The sequence below is a fragment of the Nicotiana tabacum genome, chromosome 6, assembly GCF_000715075.1.
Source record: "Nicotiana tabacum cultivar K326 chromosome 6, ASM71507v2, whole genome shotgun sequence".
Taxonomy (NCBI): Eukaryota; Viridiplantae; Streptophyta; class Magnoliopsida; order Solanales; family Solanaceae; genus Nicotiana; species Nicotiana tabacum.
The window spans coordinates 129,214,763-129,234,582 of record NC_134085.1 but is presented as its reverse complement, the minus strand read 5'-3'; the positions used below and the strand labels follow the sequence as shown (position 1 = coordinate 129,234,582).

At 37.5% G+C, this 19,820-nt stretch overlaps 3 protein-coding genes across 6 annotated transcripts; 1 reads left to right on the top strand and 2 right to left on the bottom strand.

The window, feature by feature from the left end:
* Window positions 1-1,106: 1,106 nt before the first annotated feature.
* LOC142181795 (protein SHORTAGE IN CHIASMATA 1-like) lies at window positions 1,107-12,512 on the bottom strand. 2 transcript variants are annotated; one of them, XM_075255341.1, is made up of 4 exons: window positions 11,915-12,512; window positions 8,659-10,305; window positions 8,414-8,546; window positions 1,107-1,704 (listed from the first exon to the last, which is right to left on the bottom strand). In XM_075255341.1, exons 1-3 carry the CDS (start codon window positions 12,383-12,385, stop codon window positions 8,457-8,459), a joined length of 2,208 nt encoding a protein of 735 aa, XP_075111442.1. In that variant the 5' UTR covers window positions 12,386-12,512; the 3' UTR covers window positions 1,107-1,704; window positions 8,414-8,456. The 2 variants fall into 2 exon arrangements, with proteins under 2 accessions (XP_075111442.1, XP_075111443.1); XM_075255342.1 differs by lacking the exon at window positions 1,107-1,704 and having other exon boundaries at window positions 8,429-8,561.
* Window positions 1,367-7,826, top strand: LOC107781841 (uncharacterized). 2 transcript variants are annotated; one of them, XM_016602636.2, is made up of 9 exons: window positions 1,367-1,499; window positions 1,651-1,876; window positions 2,087-2,287; window positions 2,378-2,500; window positions 2,687-2,724; window positions 2,821-2,929; window positions 4,313-6,160; window positions 6,888-7,036; window positions 7,159-7,826. In XM_016602636.2, the coding sequence occupies exons 2-9, from the start codon at window positions 1,805-1,807 to the stop codon at window positions 7,394-7,396; spliced, it is 2,778 nt and encodes a 925-aa protein (XP_016458122.1). In that variant the 5' UTR covers window positions 1,367-1,499; window positions 1,651-1,804; the 3' UTR covers window positions 7,397-7,826. The 2 variants fall into 2 exon arrangements, with proteins under 2 accessions (XP_016458122.1, XP_016458123.1); XM_016602637.2 differs by lacking the exons at window positions 1,367-1,499; window positions 2,687-2,724; window positions 2,821-2,929 and having other exon boundaries at window positions 1,698-1,876.
* Window positions 12,513-12,939: 427 nt separating the features above from the next.
* Window positions 12,940-19,527, bottom strand: LOC107781840 (protein SHORTAGE IN CHIASMATA 1). Of its 2 annotated transcripts, XM_016602635.2 has the most exons (6): window positions 19,031-19,527; window positions 18,269-18,390; window positions 17,849-17,938; window positions 17,682-17,753; window positions 14,919-16,864; window positions 12,940-13,345 (listed from the first exon to the last, which is right to left on the bottom strand). In XM_016602635.2, the coding sequence occupies exons 3-6, from the start codon at window positions 17,894-17,896 to the stop codon at window positions 13,075-13,077; spliced, it is 2,337 nt and encodes a 778-aa protein (XP_016458121.2). In that variant the 5' UTR covers window positions 17,897-17,938; window positions 18,269-18,390; window positions 19,031-19,527; the 3' UTR covers window positions 12,940-13,074. The 2 variants fall into 2 exon arrangements, with proteins under 2 accessions (XP_016458121.2, XP_016458120.2); XM_016602634.2 differs by lacking the exon at window positions 18,269-18,390.
* Between the last annotated feature and the right edge of the window lie 293 nt (window positions 19,528-19,820).

The following is a 19,820-nucleotide window of genomic DNA, read 5'->3' as shown; positions in this document are numbered from 1 at the left end:
GGCAAAGTCTTGCTTAACTCATGTATTTTCCTTTCAAATTCTGAAAAGACAGACGAAGTGGGGAGAATAACGAAAAGGCCAAGATGTGCTATTTTCATATGGAAAAAACAGGACCCAAATGATCGGTTTTCTCGGTGAGTTCAATTAATAATGCAACTCACATGAATAGCTGTGTAGGGACTGTCTCAGCACGTGCTGGACATTAATATCCATCATTCCGCAATTAAAGCTTGCCATTTAATTGGCAACGTTTACATCTACCAACATCCACACATTTTTTAGCAGCTAATTAATTGTGTAGAATAAACGTGTAAATGGATAATTGGAAGTAGAAAATAGATAACACATGACAGTGTCCGCCATCTTCCTTCTTCCTGGATATGGAGCTTCCACGGCAGAATAAAAGTGCTCTACGTATTGTGCTGGATCTTCACCCATCACACGACTCTTTAAACATTTTGATTTAGGATTCTTTTTCTTAGGTCACTTGTGATATACAAGGACTCGTGCAATCAAACTAGCAGAAAATTGATATATATCATTGCCTATACTACTGTCTGAATGCTTATCTTTAAGAATCAATCAATCAAAGAAGCAATCAGCAATTTAAATCAAATTTACAATGAACAAACGAAAATTCTTTACATTATTGAGAATATAAATCAAATTCTAAAATTTTAGCCTGGTTTTCACCATTGTGGAGAAAAAAAAAAGATGATTTCTCTTGTTGCAGTTGGGGAAAGAAAGACAGGTATGGTGGAGGTAGGGATGCCATGTTACATCACGTGAAAACCCGCATTTACAGATCACAATGGAAGAACCAACAAAAAGAGTACCGTTGTAATATGCAAAATTACACAAGAATGGTATAGACTAAGAAGTCAACAGTGTTATAGTCTTAACAACGTCTCTGTTGGGTCTTGGGGGCACATCTGGAAAAACCCAAATCAGTTCAGTGGTAGCATCATATTTTACCAAACCTACACTTTTTTCTGGTCATCTGTAACTCAAATCAGACTGTAAGTGTCAGAAAGAAACCCAATAACAATAAACTATCAATTGTTGCAGATCTGAACTTTGCAGCTTAAACAAGAGAAAGATTAAAATAGAATGAAAAATACCTTCCATTTCAGAAACAAAGCTCGGTATCTCAATTCTCAACTTACTAATGACAGCATAACAAAGGCAAATGTCTACTAAAAAGCGGAAGTCATTATTGAGTAAAGATCTCAACTTCTATAAGTCCAAGTCCAAGTCTCTTTACAACTAAAACTTTGAATTACTTGGTTAAAAAGTTAGCTAACTTCTTAATACTGAAGGTGGAGACAGAAAACAGTTTGACCTTTCATGGAAAAAAAATTATTCTACTCAAATGACAGTCTGGATTCGGATCAGTGAGTCCCACATAAAGAAAAGGAAGACAAGCTTGTGCCATAAAAGAATTGCTGTGTCATAGCAGGGCACTTACTCATGATCTCTTTACTTCAACTAAAATAAAGGTATTCCTTCCATTATGTACTAAAAATAGTACGACACATTTAGCTGTTGTTATCTGATACTCACATTGCATATTTTATTATATTCATTTTCTTTTCTTCTTTCTTCTTTCTTCTTTCTTCTTTCTTCTTTCAACTTTTATACCAAGCAAAGCATCTGCAACCTTCAACTAGAGCCTGGAGGACAGCTTTATCTCTACTCTGAAGTCTGAAACCAAAAAATGCCAAATACAGAGTAAAGTGAAGCAGTCAACTTTTCTCAAATTCCAAAGAAAGGTCAAGCAGATTCATTTCTTGATTTAACAATCATGTTCAAATCATCGAAATGGAAAAAGGAGAAAATCAAAGCTGTATTCAGAATGCAGTTTCAAGTAACACAGGTATGATAACAGGATGGTGGAAAGTTGTTTTCTTTTCCCCTTCCATTTCATAAGGGTCAGTTTCTTCTCAAATGCTGTTAACTGCATCTAGTAACCAATACAGCATATTCAGGGTGATTGCAGTCTCTACAAGCTTGATTCAATCTAAGCTATACTTTTGGAATTTGATCCCACTGAGCTTACGAATCTCACACATTATGATGATTTCAGGTGCCTCAGCTAAAAGCCAAAAAACTAATGATTTCACTAGTTCCAGCAGATGCCGGAAAGCCAACAGTGAGACTAGGAAAAGCAGCAATTGTCGAAGGAACCTGTTCATGGGAGAATCCCATCTACGAGACGGTGAAATTAGTCAGGGATCCAAAAACAGGACAAATTAAACAAAATATTTACTACTTTGCTGTGGCATCTGTAAGTTACAGAATTGCAATCTCCATGTGCACTCTGACCATTTTCTGTTTGAATATTTGCTCACTACTCGTAGACATGATGTTATCTCAGGGATCATCAAAATCAGGTTTCCTGGGAGAAGTTGGACTTGATTTTGCAGATTTGGTAGAGGCAACTGAAACCTTAGTAGTATCTCTACCCCTGATGCCATTGGAGACTGGCGCAATTTTACATGTATGTCCTCTATCTCCTCTCCCTAACACGCACACACAGAGACATGCAAACTCTGCACCTCAAATGGGAAAGGAAACAGAAAATAGATTGTCTTAGAATGGGAACTTTGTCATAATGTTTGCTAACAAAGCAAACAAAAGCCTTTACATTAAACTATGCTGTTCTAAAGATATACATATGAAACAGGTCGCAGTACAGAATATGCAAGGAGCTCAGGGGACCAGGTGATTAAGCATTTCACACCACAATAAACATGTTATCACCCCGGCTTCAATTATCTACAAGTTTGAGTACTAAAGTTGAGTTTTAACCAAAAACAGGTGCAGTGAAAATAGTGAAATTTCAAGGACAGAATCTCTAGATCAGAGTTTTGAAACAGAACTAGGAAGCGATGGTCATTATGGAAATGGACAGTGTACATCTACTGAAGTAAGATCTCACATTTATATACTTTTGCATCGATAAACAAAGGACCTTGAGCCTAACTCAACCCCAAAAGCTAGCTCAAGAGGTGAGGAATGTCCAAGACCATATAAAGAGACCAAACACCCACCCATAGCCGATGCGAGACACTAACACCCGCCCTCACGCCTAGGGCTAGCGTGAAAAAATAAGATGGGGGCCCAACATCAGGTGAAACAATACGGTGAACCTATCTTTGATACCATGATAAAGAAATGGACTTTGGGCCTAACTCAACTCTAAAAGCTAGATCAAGAGGTGAGGATTGCCCAAAACCATATAAAAAGATCAAACAACCACCCATAGCTGATGTGGGACACTAACATGCATTTCATTTTACTGCCTGCAGTATTACTAAGGTATCCCCCATTTTGACTTAACTAGTCCAGCTTAAAATTTGAGTCTGGAGGAAAGGCATACTCAAATAGTTTGGAGTGGGGAGGAAAATGAAAAGAGTTTGAAACAATTACTTCTTAAATACTTTAGTGAAGGACTGGGAAGAAGACAAACATGGAACAGAGAAGTTTGGGAATTCAGCTTCTCTATATAAAATGAATGATTAAATCAAGCCCTTAGAGTTTGGAAGAACAATAATTATTTGGATTAAAACCTTTTGGCATGGCTATCGACGTACAGATTCATTTCTCAAATAACAGTGACACAATCTCTGACATAATTCTTAACTTTTGCTCTTTATAAATTGATCTAGAGGCAATACAAATCCAATTGGACACCTTTATACAAACTGCTGTGAAACATTTTACATCCCTTACGTCCTCCAACATGTGTGACTATTCTATAGTTCACTTGTGGATTGAACATCCGACTTACAAGAAAGAGGACGGGTTTAAGGTTTTCACATACATGTAAAAGAATCTGAATAAAGCCTTATGCGATAGGTGTTTGCCAAAGCCATTATAAACACTTGGAAAAACTTATACAACAAATATAGTAACATTTTAAATCTCTATCAACAATATCATTATTGTTACACCTGTATTATCTTACTTCAAGGATAAATTTCTATGTTATTCTCTTGCCTTGTATGTTTTCATCAGCTAGAATCCTTTTTAAGTCTCCTATACTTATATTTAATTGAACTTTTACATTTTCCCAAATAGAAAATTTCATGAAACATTTGAGAGAAGCTAAAGTCCAGATGACAAAAGCAATCAAATACAGCAATTCAGATAGAGTCATGTGGCAAGTATTCCCTGGGCTCCAAATACATCTTGCCCATGTTGTCCTAGACTGATAGACTGACACTTTTAAAATGTCCAGGCTTCATAGAAGCTATTTATATCTCATAGCTGCAAATTGCAACTGAACTTTTTGTTTCATCTTCCCCAGGGTGAGGATTTGAATGAAACATCTCATTATTACAAGAAAAATAGTGTCCCACGGGATCCTCAACCAAAAAACAGTCTTGTGAAACGGTTCACACCCCAAAATGCAGCTAATCCCCTCGAAAGACATCTGCATCAGAGGTCGTCCACAGATTGCTCGCTTGGATCTGATTTAGATGGGAGTCTAATTGATACTACATACAAATCAGAGGAGGACCTTCTGAGAGACACCGCCCAAGAATCTTCAAGTAACAGTTTTGAGTCAATGAAAAATAAGATCATAATGCTTGAGAGGCAGGCAGAACTGTCAGAAATAGAACTACAGACACTCAGAAAGCAAACTGTGAAAGAGACCAAAAAGGCACAGGAACAGTCAAGAAAAATTGCCAACCTAAAAGAGGAGAGAGATGTCCTTAAAACCGAATGTGAGAAACTTAGCCTGAGATGCACAGATAAGGTGGATGCAGTAGTTTCAGATAATATAGAATTGGACGACAAAAGTTTGACAGCTCTATTGGAAGAAATTAGGCATAAACTTCAGAATGAGAAGAACTTAAATAACAAATTGATGCAGAAGCTGCAAAAGACAGAAGACTCAAATTCTGAACTGATTCTTACAGTAAGAGACCTCAACAAAATGTTGGACCAGAAAGATAAGGACATTTTGTATCTTTCCGAAAAAGTTAGGTCCAGTAAGGATTTGCTAGAGGCTGTTGCAGAGGCAAACCATCTCAAGATTGGTCAGAATGAAGATAGAAAAGCTAAGGAGCTTAAAATTGCCGATGTATCTCAAGCAATGAAGCAGACCATTGAAAAACTACAGAATGAAATAGAGGTCTACAAGAAAGACAACGAAGAGCTGAAAGCACAGATGGATCAGCTTGAAAGCCATTGTCAATTGTTAAAAGAGGAAAATGACGATATTAATCATAACCTAGAGCAATGTGAGCAGCAAAAGGTGAAAACTCAACAAGAACACTCAGAATCTTTAGCCGCTGTTAAGCACTTTAAACTCCAGGTGGAGCGGCTAGAGGAAGAAATGAAAAGACAAACATTACAGTACTCAAAATCATTGGATACGATAAACGAACTTGAAACAAATGTTTCAACGCTGGAGAAAGAACTGGAAACGCAGGCACAGGAATTTGAAGAACATCTGGAAGAAGTCACCCAAGCCAAAGTTAAGCAGGAACAGAGGGCCATAAAAGCAGAGGAAGCATTGAGAAGGGCAAGGTGGAGTAATGCTAAGGCAGCTCAGAAGCTTCAAGAAGAATTAAAAAGGCTATCAGATGAAATGACATTGAAGATTGATGAGAGAGAAAAACTGGCCAGTGATGCGGTGATAGAAGCAAATATTCTGCGTGAGAAGAACAAAATTTTAGAGGAATTGCTGCAGAAATCCGAAGAAGAACTTAAATCAGCAAAAGATCATTATGAAAGAGAAGTTCTTGAGCTGAAAGCTTCATCAATGGAGGTTGGAAGACCAAAAATAGCGGGGTCAGAGCACTGCAAAGAAATGGAGCGTAGAGGAGAAGTCAGATATGATGCGCCACAAATGGAAAAATCAACTGCTGAAATGGAGATAGAACAAAAGTTGACCAAGGAAAAGGAATTGGAGAGAGAGCTAGCTTCAGTGAGGAGGGACGCAGAAATGTTCCTGGAGGAATTAATTCCCCTGAGGACTGAAGTGGATCAAAAGAAGAACATAGAAGAGACCTTACAATCAGAAGTAGAGAAGCTACAACTTCAGAATGACGAAATGAGATGCAGTACAGATCAACTAAAGTTGGAAAATGAGAACTTGATGAAGTTGGTGTTCAAATTACAGGGACACCGCCAAGAGAAGGAACAGGTACTTTGCATTAGAAATAAGTTACACACCTAAAACGTATGATATTACTCATTTCAATATTCAAGCCTTGAGAAGAGAAGAAACTGGTCCACTTAATGTTTTAGGTCTATCCCTTTCTTCAAAAATAATATTGAATGCCTACAAGTGAATTAAATTCAGAGAATATTATAAAGAATAATAGTGATGTCATTCACAAACAGGTTCTTTTCAAGGTAAGTATAAGCAATTAAGCATTCATCAGGTTGATGGGAAATTTAATCCCATTTTCTATAATATATTTCCTTTTTAGACACTCGGTATTTGATGCTTCTATAAATAATGACAATCTATACAAGTTCTGCATGCTCCAAGAATCCAAATTCATGGAACAGGTTCGTTTTCCAGTATGACGTCACGGTTCCTGGAGCTTCAGCACATACTTCACAACTCCTAGTACTTTAATATTTTCTTCTACAACTATCATCTTCATGCAAGACAAATTGTCAAATTATATGGAACAAAGAGAGTATATATTAAACCATTGACCTAGATTTTAAGTACATATGCACAGACATAAAATGAGTCGCTTCCACTGAAAACCAACTTGTTGACATTTTGTGTCAGTTTTCCTACACCTTAGAATCTTGTATTCTCATTCAAGTTTTTAACTCTGCTTAGAAAAAGATTCACAGAAGTCTTCACGAAACATCACTACAATTCTAAAGGAACTGCTGGTCTTGACATACAGGAGGATGAACCACCTGAGGAGGCAACTCCGGACATTATTGTTGCTGGAGGAAGAAATTGTATTAGGGAGAACATTCACCACCAACAGGATGCCTTTACAGAAGAAACATTTGTGCAGAATGGACCCAGAAAAATTGCAAATATAACAAGGTAAACTAATAGGACTACTGAACCATTGCTATGCATCTATTCATATAAATTTATCAACAAGAAATGCAGTTCTGTGGAAGGATAAAGCAGACACGAATCTTAATTTTATGCTCCTTCTGCAGTGGAGAAGTTGATCCAGGGAGAGCGTCAGAAACGATCAATGGCCATACTCAAAATATACTTGATCCAGAATTACTAAGTGAAGTAGCTTTATTGAAAGAGAAAAACAACCACATGGAGCATGAATTGAAGGAAATGGAAGAGAGATATTCAGAAATAAGTCTCAAATTTGCAGAAGTAGAAGGTGAAAGGCAACAACTTGTCATGGCGTTGCGCAATTTGAAAAATGGAAAGAGGTAGCAGTTTGTCCACTGGTAAATAAATGATTGAATCATTAGATTTGCACAAAAGCAACCCTCTGTAGAAGATAATGAAGCAGCCATGAATAAGGTCTGAATATGCGGATTCCCTGGCAATTATAAGTTGCTTCCATTCCTCAAATTATCAACTTCCATGTCATAGACAAGCAATCTTGTCGTGGTAACGAGGGTCATGCACCTGTTAGAATCTGTTGTTATCATTATCTTCTATCCATTTTTGTCTAACACAATTTGTCTACTTACTAGATTACTTGCAAGCAGTATATCCAGGTTTCCCTTCCTTTTGTAAGATTTTACATAATATCTATAGATCAGTTGGTAATGTTCACAAATTATTCACATCATAGAAATGTGAATAAATTTTAAAGTATGTCAACTTTTCAGTACATAAAAGAGATCATTTTGGGATAGACAAGGAAGAACTAGTATGACTCTACAAGCTAGTCATTCAAACTTGTATGTAGTCCTTTACCATGATCATGCATGGTGCTTTTTTTCAGATACTACCCACACAGCTGGTCAATTTATGCAGATCAGGCTGCACAGAATCCATGCAAGCGTGGTAACCCACCCACCCACACAAAAATAAAAGGCAAAGAAGGGGGAAATTATTCATAATAAGGTCATTTTTTGTTTGTTTTAAGTGCAGGCTTCCTTAAATATCATCGGCGCAACTTTACCTTAGATAAACCAAAAAGTCTCAGATGAAAGTCAGAAGCCTTGTGTGCCCCCTTTTATAACATTATCAGTATATTCTTTAGCTTTCAGTACTCCGTTTACAAGTATCGACATTAGCTTCTCTAGTCATAACATGTTTACATCATAGAAGTATATCACTATATTAAAAATAAGATGTTCGGTACATGGTGAACGACATTTTTCCGACACCAGCAATTGCAGAATTATGCAATATGAGTTGTAAAAGATCATGTAATTTGATAATATTTAATGTCCCGGGAATGTAAGGTTTAAAAAAACGCTATGAGCTGACACTTACTTGAGCTCAGTTGTATTGGCCCAATATACCTCATAAAAGAGAGTTAATATGGTCTACCCAATGTATGAGAGTTCTTATCACTCCATACCAGGTTAGTTTGCCCTCCATTTCCATTTGTTGCAAATGATAGCACCTGCAGTTAGTCAAACTGTGAAGAATTATCCAATGAGGATATATCAAATTATTTGAAAAGAAAAACAGTTTAAATTCAGTTAAAAACCAAAATATCATTTCAGCAGGCATACCCGTTTTGCCCTCTTATCAATGGGTGTCCACGTTGGAATGAAACGATCTGAAGCCTTCTCAGTAGTGGATGCTGGTAGCTGTATGCATTTCATAGGCCTCTTTCTCCTGGTCCCTGCCTCTTGGCAACTGTTTCCTTGATACTTGTAAAATTCAATAGTAGATGGACTCTTTCTATTTGTGACTTCTGATGATTTGCCGGGGTATCCATGCCAAGGGGCTGATAGGTCACGTGGGAGAAACTGCTGACGTGACCGACTCTTTTCCCTCATTTTGTTCAGAAATTCAATTGTCCAGGGTGAACCTTGCTGCAATCGAGTGGATTGACGTGCGCTTGAGAGTGGTGTCTCGCCATAACAAGCTGTATTATTGTCTTGCACTGTCAGGTCACTCAAACAATTTACTTTCTCAGATACACCCTCTTCTGTGACACCTTTCTTGTGCTTAATTTGACTCTTCTTATGATAGAAACCTGCATTTAAATGTTGTCCCATTCCTTGCCCTGATCCTTGCCCGTGGTTTCTCACAGAAGTGCAGGCATCTGGGCTAGAGTCAATATCCACAGTGGTTGGGAATTCTTGGAGACCACTTGCTCCAAAAAAGAGTTTTTTAGCAGCTTTAGGAACCCCTGTTTTGGACCTTTCCATTGCATGCTCCAGGGTAGAAAAGGACTTGTATTTTGCATTACGAAAAGCTTTTCTAGTTGCAGGAGTATCGTCAATATCAATAACCTCATCTGTGATATCCTCTTTAAAATTTCCTGAATAGTTATTTTTTCTATCCAATTTGTTCATCATACGCACGTAAACTCTCTCTCTTGGACGCAAACATTGTGGAGCCTCAAGTTTATTTAACTCATTTCCCATCTGTGGATCTTTTCTCATCTGATAATCGCAGAGCTCAGTTACCTTAAAAAGATCTTCTGTCCCATAGGTGTCTAATGATTGTCTTTGAACACACAATTCTGTGTCAAATGATAAGCTAGAATTCCCAAATTCATCAAAAAAGTCGATATCTTCTGAAATCCGAGAATCGCACAGGCCAGATGCTCTGGGATGATTCGGTCTGTCTTTAGAAAATGTTAGTGGTGGATCAAAATCAAACAACTCATTTGTAGGCATATTAAGATTTTCAGTATTCCAGGTGGTTTTTCTTTTCGTCCCCACAGAATTGCTTTTAAAATGAAGACTTTCAGAGCCTGGAGCAGAAGAAACTGAAGAGGAGCAATCTGTCATTCCCGATTTAGAATCCTCCCGCTCCCCAAATCTGCTCAAAGCACTCAGTAATGTGATGCTTTCATCAGGAACCTGATATTTCTGGACTGCATGAATTCTGCGTTCATGTGTCCATTCCAGAAACTCAACAAGCAAGCCCGCTGAAGACAATATTGCATGAGCTGAGAGTGGATTGATTGAAGGAAATGCAGAAAGGAATGATTCTGCCAGCGTTTGTGTCTCATGCATCTTAGGAAAAAGTCCTCTGCTTGTCCTCAATGAAAGTTCAATGCACGATAATATGATCTCATCAGTCATCTCAGAAGAATATGAATAAAAGATCCGTATATCCATGCCCAAGCTAGCAGCAGCAGCATAGAGCTCATCAGATGACTCCATTATTCCTGCTATAAAGTCGCTTTCTCCCTCAAAGACCTAAAGAATGGCCAAGAAATACTAAATATTATCAACAAAACATTATGCGTAAGCTGTGCTCGTGCTAGACTATCTTGGTCCATTCTAAACTATGAGAAATAAGTCCTCTTATTTCCATTTCCAGTCACAGTTACTTCATTCAGGTGATCTAGCATATTCAAGAATAACCATGTAATTAAGATCATCCTCTTGTGCTTATATCATAATGTAAACAAGGTAACTTGAAGTTGGGAGATATTACGTGCACATGGTGATAGTAGTCAATTATCAACATGTTCACCGAGGCCAAAAAGAAGGCTTATCTCAAGTTGATCATTGGCATTACATCTGCAATGCAACTGTGACCAACTGGAGCTAAGGAACGAGGAACAATTGTGAGATTGGAAGCGTAAAGAAACAAGACAAGTCTGAGAAGTAACTTTTGAATTCCTCTTTTAGCTAATAAGTTCATGATAGATTTTCAATCTCCAGGAAGTTCTGAAATAGGTCCACCAGAAGAAAGACTTACGCATAGAAACATAACTCTTGCAAATTTTAATACCAAATTGATACCCCGATGTCTTCTCTATATCATCAGATTGTCATAACTTTTCTTACTCCTTCAATGATGTTGCTTCCAGTAATTGCATATTTACTTGCTATCAATTCTACTGAGTATTACCAAATGACCATCTTGAAGAATATTCAATATTTGAACTTAGAAGGAGTTAAAGGTAAGCTAGAGATAGAAGAGCACTATTATGAAATGATGGTTGAGGGTGTCAAGACAAAGCAAAGTAAAGATCAGTAATGACAGTAGCTGGAATCGGACTCTCTGGTACTCGGCATATTGTAACAAGTAGCAATGGTGGAAGGACAATGACAGTAAGACACTACAAGCAATCAGGGAATGTAACTCAGTGAAGTGTGTGTAAGTGGAATGTTAAAAAATTTAGGAATAGCCTTCCACTTTTCAAATTAGTATTGTCAACTATGTCCGTCTCTCATTATTAACATTTTAGTCATGATCTAACAATTGCTGCAACTGCAATTAAATGAACACAGCGCAGGGCATAAAAATGTTATCTAGACTTTTCTCTAAGTGGAAGTGCAAACATTTTAAGACCCTGGAAATACACATAGAATGAACTTATAAAAGCATGAATATTTTCTTTTCCCAAATAAAATGAGAAAGTTGAAAAAGAAAAAACATCTCAAGCATCAAATCATCTCATATAACTGGTCTGCATAGTTCTCCAAATATATTAAGGACACGGTTTTTCTAATAGGAGAAAACGACTTGATGTTTCCCTGTCTCATATTCATGAATCCACACTTACCTCATAGGGAACTAATTTGACAGAACAATCTCCATCATAATTTATGAACGTTCCTTTTCTGATATCAAACACTTGGGTTTTCAGCTGTTAGCCTGTATATTTCCTATCTTACAGGGTGGAAAATATTCAGAAACTGACTAAGTCCGTTTTTTTTTTGTGTGTGTGTGTGTGGGGGGGGGGGGGCTGGGGTTCTCTTGCGGAAATAATTGTATTGCATACCTTAGATCCAGCAGAAAACTATCTGGGTGGAACAGTTTGAAAACAAGAAAAAACAAAAACAAGCTAATTACCAGAGTGCAGCCACTGAAAGCAAAACTGAGTGACGTCAAAATATTTGCTGCAAGATTCTCGACACACTGAGGCAAGCAAGAGAAAGCCTCGTCGGAGGCAGTAGCTTTCTTTGCAATGTTTTTGCAGTCATACCAAGCAAGGCAAGCTGATGCACTAACTATAATATCGACAGGCTGACGTAAATCACGCTCTATGACCTGAACTCCTTTCTTCTCAAATGCAAGAATCTTTTGGTATGTACTTCTCCTTGAAATTACCATTTCCGTGTCAAAATTGTGTGTGTTAACTATAACGATAGTCTCAGGACAGCCATCTATGCTTCTGCAATTTTGCTTAGATTTTGAACTGAATACTGCATCTTCAGCTGCAGTAGAGCAAGCTTCATTTCCCAGTAATGCCTCCATGCTCCCACCCTTCAAGTTCTTTTCCACTGGAAGGTAATTTAGCAGTTCTTCAAAGGTAACGTCCATCTCATTGAGAGTAGAGCAAAAGTGAGGACCTCCTTCCTAGAAAAAGAGTATGTCAGCTGAAGATCCAAATTTAGAAGCCCCTCGGAATGAACTATAGGAATCCGTTCTTGAAGATTTGAATTAAATATTTCTAGTCTGATCGACAGCATAAAGTATTCAACACTAAATGATTCTCTTTTTGTAAAAAATCTGGTGCTTTTATCAGAAATGATAAGCTCATCCCCCAACTGTTCATAATTTACCAGCCACAAAATATGACTTGGATGGAGAAAACCTCACTACCATGCAAAAACGGAAATATATCAGGCCACAGTGAGATTAATCCACCACAAGGGGAGGTCAAACAGGGAATCAACTTGGCCATGTTGAAAATTTCAGCCAAGCAAGAAAAGGCAGACAGAGTACCAAAAGAATGAGGAAGGGATCAAACCTAAGTAGTCAAAAGTACAAACTCATAAGTATAAGATTAATTACGGACCATATTCTAACTCAGAAAATTAACAACCATCACGTCTCTTGGAGTAAAAATACCATAGAAGTTAACACTTTAATGCAAATTGAACTATATGTTGTGACTCAAACAAAACAGCAAAACAATTAAAATTTTAAAAATTTGACAATATTTAAACTTTTCATTCCGTTTACAAGGACAATGTGGTGTCATGCGTTCCCGGAAAGGAAACACAGAACTATGTGCTACTTGTCAAACTGATAGTGAATAGATCGTAGTCGAGTGAAGGAAAGAGACTTGCCACACTAGCTTCATTAATGTTGGGCATGTCAACACCATCACAAAGAGCTTTTGCAACACTGGGGTCCTCCAGCTCCACCTTAAGGAAATGAAGGGGAGGAACTCTATCTGACTTTGGCAAGATGGAAGATACTTTAGATGATTCTTGTGAACCTCCATATTCCAAGATAATCTCAAATTTCTCAAATGGAAATGAGGCAAACAGATGCCTGGAGAAAAAAAGTGGGAATATCAGTTCATTTCGTTAAATCTCAATCTAAATTAAGGGAACTTGTGAACAGCATTGTGGTAAACAATATTAAGAACAAATAAAATTTGAACTGCCTCAATGTACCCAAACCATACGTTGTCTGCCATGATACTTACTAAATGGTAAACTGTAGATTTTAAGTTAAAACTAAAGCAAATAAGTAGCTTCATTCAAGCATGGTAGAGAGCAAGGATCTGATAGAAAAGAGATAATAGGAAAAAGAAATTAAAATTCATCAACCAAGGCCATGGATTCAATAAGGATCACAACATTTCAAACTCAAGGATTTGAATGTAACATCAACATTCTGTTTTGGTGGTAATACCTCAGCATTCCAGGGCAATTTATCTAGAAAAAAATATGATTCTTAAGGACCCATTCAAATTCAAGAAAAGTAAATTCATTCAAATTTTCCCAGACTTCTGTAGATATTTTTCTTTTTCCAATATGGAATTACTATCTATCACTAACTAATCAAATTTGGAACTACTTTGACACCCTTTTGCTGCATAAATACATATTAATGGCAAAAATCAGAAATGCATATGCCAGAGAAGGATAAGACCATTAATATGACATCTATAGGTTATTGAGTGAATGATTAATACCGTTCACACAGCCAATCTATCAACAACAAACCACAACAAAATCCCACAAATAGGGGTCTGGAGAGGGTAGTGTGTACGCAGCCTTACCCCTACCTTGTGCAGGTAGAGAGGTTGTTTCCAGTAGACCCTCGGCTCCAAGCAAGCATGCAAATCACAACAGTACAGAGAAGAAATACAATAATGTAAAAGTCAGGGAAGCAGTACAACAACAAGGAAGTAGAACAATCAAAACACAAGCAATATCATGTAGTAATAGAATTTTAAGCATATGGAAATACTAAAAAACGCTACTACTACCGGAAGGAAAGGGAAAACGTGCAACTACCTACTAGCCTTCTACCCTAATCTTCGCCCTCCACATCCGCCTATCAAGGGCCATGTCCTCGTTGAGCTAAAGATGTGCCATGTCCTGCCTAATCACCTCACCCCCAATACTTATTCGGCCTACCTCTGCCTTTCTCCTCAGACAAAATTAATATCTTAGTTCTTATAATCAGTAGTTTTGCAGCTAAAAATGACTAGCTATCTTTAAGTTTAGAATACTTTTCTCCTAGAGGCACCTTAACGTCAGTGAAGTTTGTACAGATCACACAACTAAAACCTGAATCTTTATCAGGAATGGAACAGCAATTACAATAGACTAGCAAAACATCAAGCTGGAGTCTCAAAAGGTCAAAAATTAACTATTTTCCAGCCTGATCAAAAACAGATATCTTCTGCTATTTGAATCACTGAAGACTAAGCAGGCCAGCTGTCAAAATGCTAGTGTTTTGTCCTGAACAATGAATTGGAAAGAATAGCAAAGACTACATCTAAATACAAGGATACAGACAAGAAATCGGAAACTGTAAGTTTGATCAACCATACTATTAAGCAGGCTAATATCCCAATCCCAGCATACTTTCTGTAGGAACTACCACTTACTCATGGGTTACTAAACAGCAATCTGATTCGTGAATCATTTGCATGCTGGCATCTTCTAATTTGTAAAAATCATCCTTCTGTCCATTCTGTTGTTGAAAAAATGCAATATTCATGGACGTCAAGAGTTTTTTCAATGACCACCAGAACACTGGCTCAGCCACAATTAATATCTTTGAACTATCCTTGCTCTTAAATGTCTCCAGTATATCCTTGATAACGGATAGCGATGGATGGAACTTATGTATATCGTTTTCACCCTTTTGATGCACATCTTTTACGATGTTGTAGATGAAATCAAGTTTAGATTCCAATCCCTGCAAGCTCCTGGATAACTTTTCTATGTATAGATAGGTTGAATGCAGATCATAGTAGCACAGGTACCAAACCATCTGTTTGATTGCAGACAATGTGACTAATGACATGGTTTTCTCACCATCCTGGAACAAAGATGACCTGCACATGCCTCTTTTTTTAATTAAATTGATGAGCTTTTTCTTTGGAAGGCGAAGAATAGCATCATCGTCCACAGCTTGAGATGGATCCTGAATCTCAACTAACTCTCTCTGTCTTTCAAAGATAGCTAGAAAGATTTTCTTAAGATAATCAATTAGAAGTAGAATATCAGTAGATAACAATATTTGATGCACCTTGATATTCCATTGAGGTTGCAATAATGTGGTAGCAGAAGAAGAGAGGAAACTGATCTGGTCCGTGGCACTAGTATCAATTGAACTGTCAGCTGGTTTATAATCTTTGCCTCTACTATACTCCTTTCGATTTAAGAAAAAATCAAGATCATTAAACTTTGACCTGGAGTCACCAAATGAAGATGCTTTTCTAGCAATACATTGGGATGATACTCCTTCAGTTGGGAACTTCCCATCATTCAGCAACTTAGTTGACACTTCTATGTTATAAGGGATGGGAGATATAGGATTGCCATTAGAAGGTATACTCAGCATTTCCTTGCTCTCCGCTCTGTTTGGTTCTTGTGGACTATCACTTGAGAAAAAATAGTCCGATACAAGCATCTCATTGTCACTGAAGTTCAAGCAAAAGGCAATGTCGTTAGCATCTATATCCCTCAACAAATTGAAGCAGTCTTCTCGATACTCGCATTTCTCTTCTTCCAGAAAAGGCCAATCTAAGTATAACCCATCGGACATGGAGGGAGACTGCAGCTCCAACTCAGCTAGGATTTCCTTAATACACAAGTACAGTGACTTTATATTTCCATTCTCAGGAACTGGTGGCACAGGCAATGATCTGAAAGAATTATCCACAGGGATGAGCTCATGGGAAACAAGCAATTCGTCAAAGTTCCTGAAATTCTCGGCTTCTCTCAACATCAGGTCACATGTATCTTTATCAATATCTACTTTTGCTTCAGACTGGAATTCATGAAAAGAAAAAAGGTCTGAATCAAAGAACTGCAATTCATCAAAAATGATTGGGCTTGCTACCCATATTAGACCATCATTTTCTATGCTTTCATGGATCACCAAGTTTTTCTCAAGTTCAATAATACTTATCAAATCCATCTCCGCAGAGAAATTCAAGCACGGAACCTCAACTTCACAACAGCCCATTGCGAAACTACCATCTGATAGGTATTGCATTGTGTCAAACTTTATGGAACCCAAAAGTTCATTGCTTCTACCCATTCCTTCACTTCCTGGCGTCTCACAGTGAAGCTCAATATTTTCAATACTTGCAACTTTCTCCTTTACAGATTTGTCACTGACAATAACCAAACCTGCCTCATCCACTTCAAGATGAGGAAAGACAGATGTACTAGAATGATATTGCCCCTGACAGAAAGCACCATCTTCCATCAAATCAGCACTTTTCTCCAGTAAAGCCACAGAAGAGATGTCATCCACTGAACAAATTGATTGCAGGATCTCAGGGGAATCTGGCAGCCAAACTTCAAGACCGGGCATATCCTGCAAAAAGTGAACAATGATGTGCCAAACCAGTAAGTGGAGCACTTAAAAAGTGAAAGTAGCGCTTTATTTGGTTAGGTCTTTCCCTTCTGTCTACGCAGTCTCAGAGAAGTAAATTACCATGATGGCATGGAGTACAATTTCTTCATGTCCTCTACAATGAACAAACTTCATTACTTCATAAGAGGTCACTGTGTCTTTGAGCATCACTATACTTTAGCTCAATATATAAAGAAAAGATGTTTGAAACTGAAGGACGGCGCAGATTGAGAAGTGAAAGGTCTCGGTCGCATAACTGTGTAAGCTCGGTTTGGGACAATATCCCAGCAAATTGTATTTAAGAACCTTATTAGGTGATTCTTAGATTTCAGTAGTCAAGTTAAGAGCATCAGAAAATACAAAAGAAGAAAGATAGTAATCCAGTTTCACAAATGATGATTGAGGAAAAGTGCTAGAGGACATTGTCTTCAGAATCATAGTCCCCAGCTGCACAAACATATAGAAGACATGTAACTACAAAGTTATATCATATCGAAAATCGCTAAGCTTCTTCTATCAATATGAACGACCCATTTTTCATTTTTGACAAAAGGCTTCTTCTTAACAGAAGGAGGGAGTTGGTAATTCCTATCTTAGGTAATGCACTGTCATCGTAAAAGGTGGCAAGACAAACCAAACACACTTCACTGCGGTCATAGAATTCCTATCCTAGGTAGTTCACTGTCATTGTAAAAGGTAGCAAGATAAACCAAAGCACTTCACTGCGGTCATAGAAACTTGAATGCCTAAAGAGATATGTAATTCATCAAAATATTACCAGCTTATCTTCACCATCCGAATGAGAGGGAATCGACATATTCTCCTTTCCAAAATAAGGGATGTCTTCAAGCTGACAACAGGAAAACAAATAAATCCAGAAATTCCACATAAGAATTTAGCTAGTAGTATATAAATCGTATCTGCTTGATTGCCATGATGGTTTACCAATGGAAGCCAGGATGTATCCAGCACCCGAATTTCAAGTTGGACCATTTCAAGATTTTCCTTCCCCTTGCTGTAGGAAACAATAGTCCCCTGCAACAAAAAAGAAAATGAGCAGCCTAAGCCAGACGTAATGTTGAGATAAGGTGAAGACTGGAGTTGTTTCTTGAAACCAACTTGTATTCTTTCTCACTTGAGATTAAATTTCTTTTCGTTGCCTAAGCCTCATTAATATTCTTAAAGACATGTGCAGCACATGTACTTTTTTATGTATTAGACTTTAACATAACACTACCTTATAAATAGCAAATAGTTACCAGTATCACAATACAAACTCAGGTATTACTGTATCAGTGAAGCACATGGAGCCATCACTAGAAAGTCTACCAGGAATCTCAAATCTCTAAAGATTTAATAGGATACCTTAATCTTTGGTTGTATGTTTAACAAAATTGGAAGGTTGTACTGATGAATATGAGTTCCAAATGGGGAATCTTAGTTCCAAAACACGCAACACGAAAATAATTCTCTTATTATCATCACATCTGCACCATAAACTCTCCATTAGAAATTTTCTAAATTACAATAAATGAAGAAGAAACATCTTTTAAAATTTAATATAATCACATCAAAATGTGCTAATATGCAGTATCTTGTAGAATTTTTGTCAAACTAAAAGTGACAAGTCCAGTGCACTGAAGCTCCCTTTGGAAGTGACAAATCCTTGAACAAATCTCAAGGGAAGCTTATATTGACAGATAACTCGATGCAAATTGGAGAGATCATCAATTAACATAAGCATGCATTTTAATTCACACAACACTTCCAATTAAAATGTTACACGGGAACCATTACCAGATGTATCAGATAGGTGGAAATTTCATGATGAAGTAACGAATAGTACTCCTCCATTTATGTGACATTCTTTTCTTTTTAGTCAGTGCCAAACAGAATGACATCTTCTTATATTTAGTAGCAGTTTTTACTTTAAAATGCTCATTTTACCTTTAATGAGATAATTTATAGCCACACAAATATTTATGACTCATTTTATACCACAAGTTTCAGAGTTTTCTTTTCTTTTTTTTCTTCTTCTTAAACTCCGAGTCAAACACGTCACATAAATTGTAACGTATGTAGTAATATTTAAACCCTAAACGAGTTCGAATTATGCTCAGCACTTACCTCTGAGTTCGTAGTTTCGCTTGTTTGCACCTCGGAACTGCAACTAGCGAAAGGTTGAGGATCTGCGAACTCGGAGAGTTCAATATCGATGTTGTGCGGAAGGACATCGGCGAAGAAGCTGGAGAGAGCTGCCTCGATCGGAAATTTCTCGATTTCGACATCGATACTGAGAGTAGAAACTCCGTCAGAAAAATTAAGGTCTTCGAATTTGGAGGTGTTCGGATCAGTGAGGAGAGGCGAAAGGGGGAGGCGGAGGAAATCGCGAGCTGAAATTGGAGTGGAATTGAAGTAATCTGTGCAGAGAAATCGAGTTCGCATGTCCTGATTACGGTGAGATTTTGGGGGAGAGAGTGTGTGTTATCAGATCGCCAAGGTTTTTGAAATGTCACGGATTTGTATTTGCAAAATGAAATGGCGCCCATGGCGAGAGTGTAATATATTGAGCTGCTTCCCGCTAAAATGCGGCGTTACCATGGCCCCATGTGTGATATGTGCTCTTTTCTTTTCTGTTCTTCTTTTTCCTACTCTATTGAGATTATGGAAACAGTGTTATGTAAGAGTGAGTTGGTCTAATGAAAAATATCTTTTTAAACTTTCATATTTTGTTGGATTAAATATTTTAAAAAATATTTTTCTTATAAATTTCTAGAGAATGATGGTCAGACCGATTATATTGTATGGAGCTGCGTGTTGGCATGTGAAGATCGCCCATATCCAAAAGATAAAGGTAACAGAGATGGATGTTAAAATAGATGTGTGGGCATACCAGGTTAGATAGGATTAGGAATGA

Bases quoted from the DNA above. Each gene is read 5' to 3' on its own strand.
- LOC107781841 (XM_016602636.2), top strand. From the start codon at position 1,805: ATGTTCAAATCATCGAAATGGAAAAAGGAGAAAATCAAAGCTGTATTC. The intron at 2,930-4,312 runs GTAAGATCTCAC...CATCTTCCCCAG, and splicing joins GACAGTGTACATCTACTGAA to GGTGAGGATTTGAATGAAAC. The intron at 7,037-7,158 runs GTAAACTAATAG...CTCCTTCTGCAG, and splicing joins AAAATTGCAAATATAACAAG to TGGAGAAGTTGATCCAGGGA.
- LOC107781840 (XM_016602634.2), bottom strand. From the start codon at position 19,348: ATGCGAACTCGATTTCTCTGCACAGATTACTTCAATTCCACTCCAATT. The intron at 17,754-17,848 runs GTAAACCATCAT...TCCTGTTGTCAG, and splicing joins ATACATCCTGGCTTCCATTG to CTTGAAGACATCCCTTATTT. The intron at 16,865-17,681 runs GTAATATTTTGA...CACTTTTTGCAG, and splicing joins CGGATGGTGAAGATAAGCTG to GATATGCCCGGTCTTGAAGT.
- LOC142181795 (XM_075255341.1), bottom strand. From the start codon at position 12,385: ATGGACGTTACCTTTGAAGAACTGCTAAATTACCTTCCAGTGGAAAAG. The intron at 10,306-11,914 runs GTAATTAGCTTG...GCCATTCTTTAG, and splicing joins CTTTCAGTGGCTGCACTCTG to GTCTTTGAGGGAGAAAGCGA. The intron at 8,547-8,658 runs GTATGCCTGCTG...GACTAACTGCAG, and splicing joins TTGATAAGAGGGCAAAACGG to GTGCTATCATTTGCAACAAA.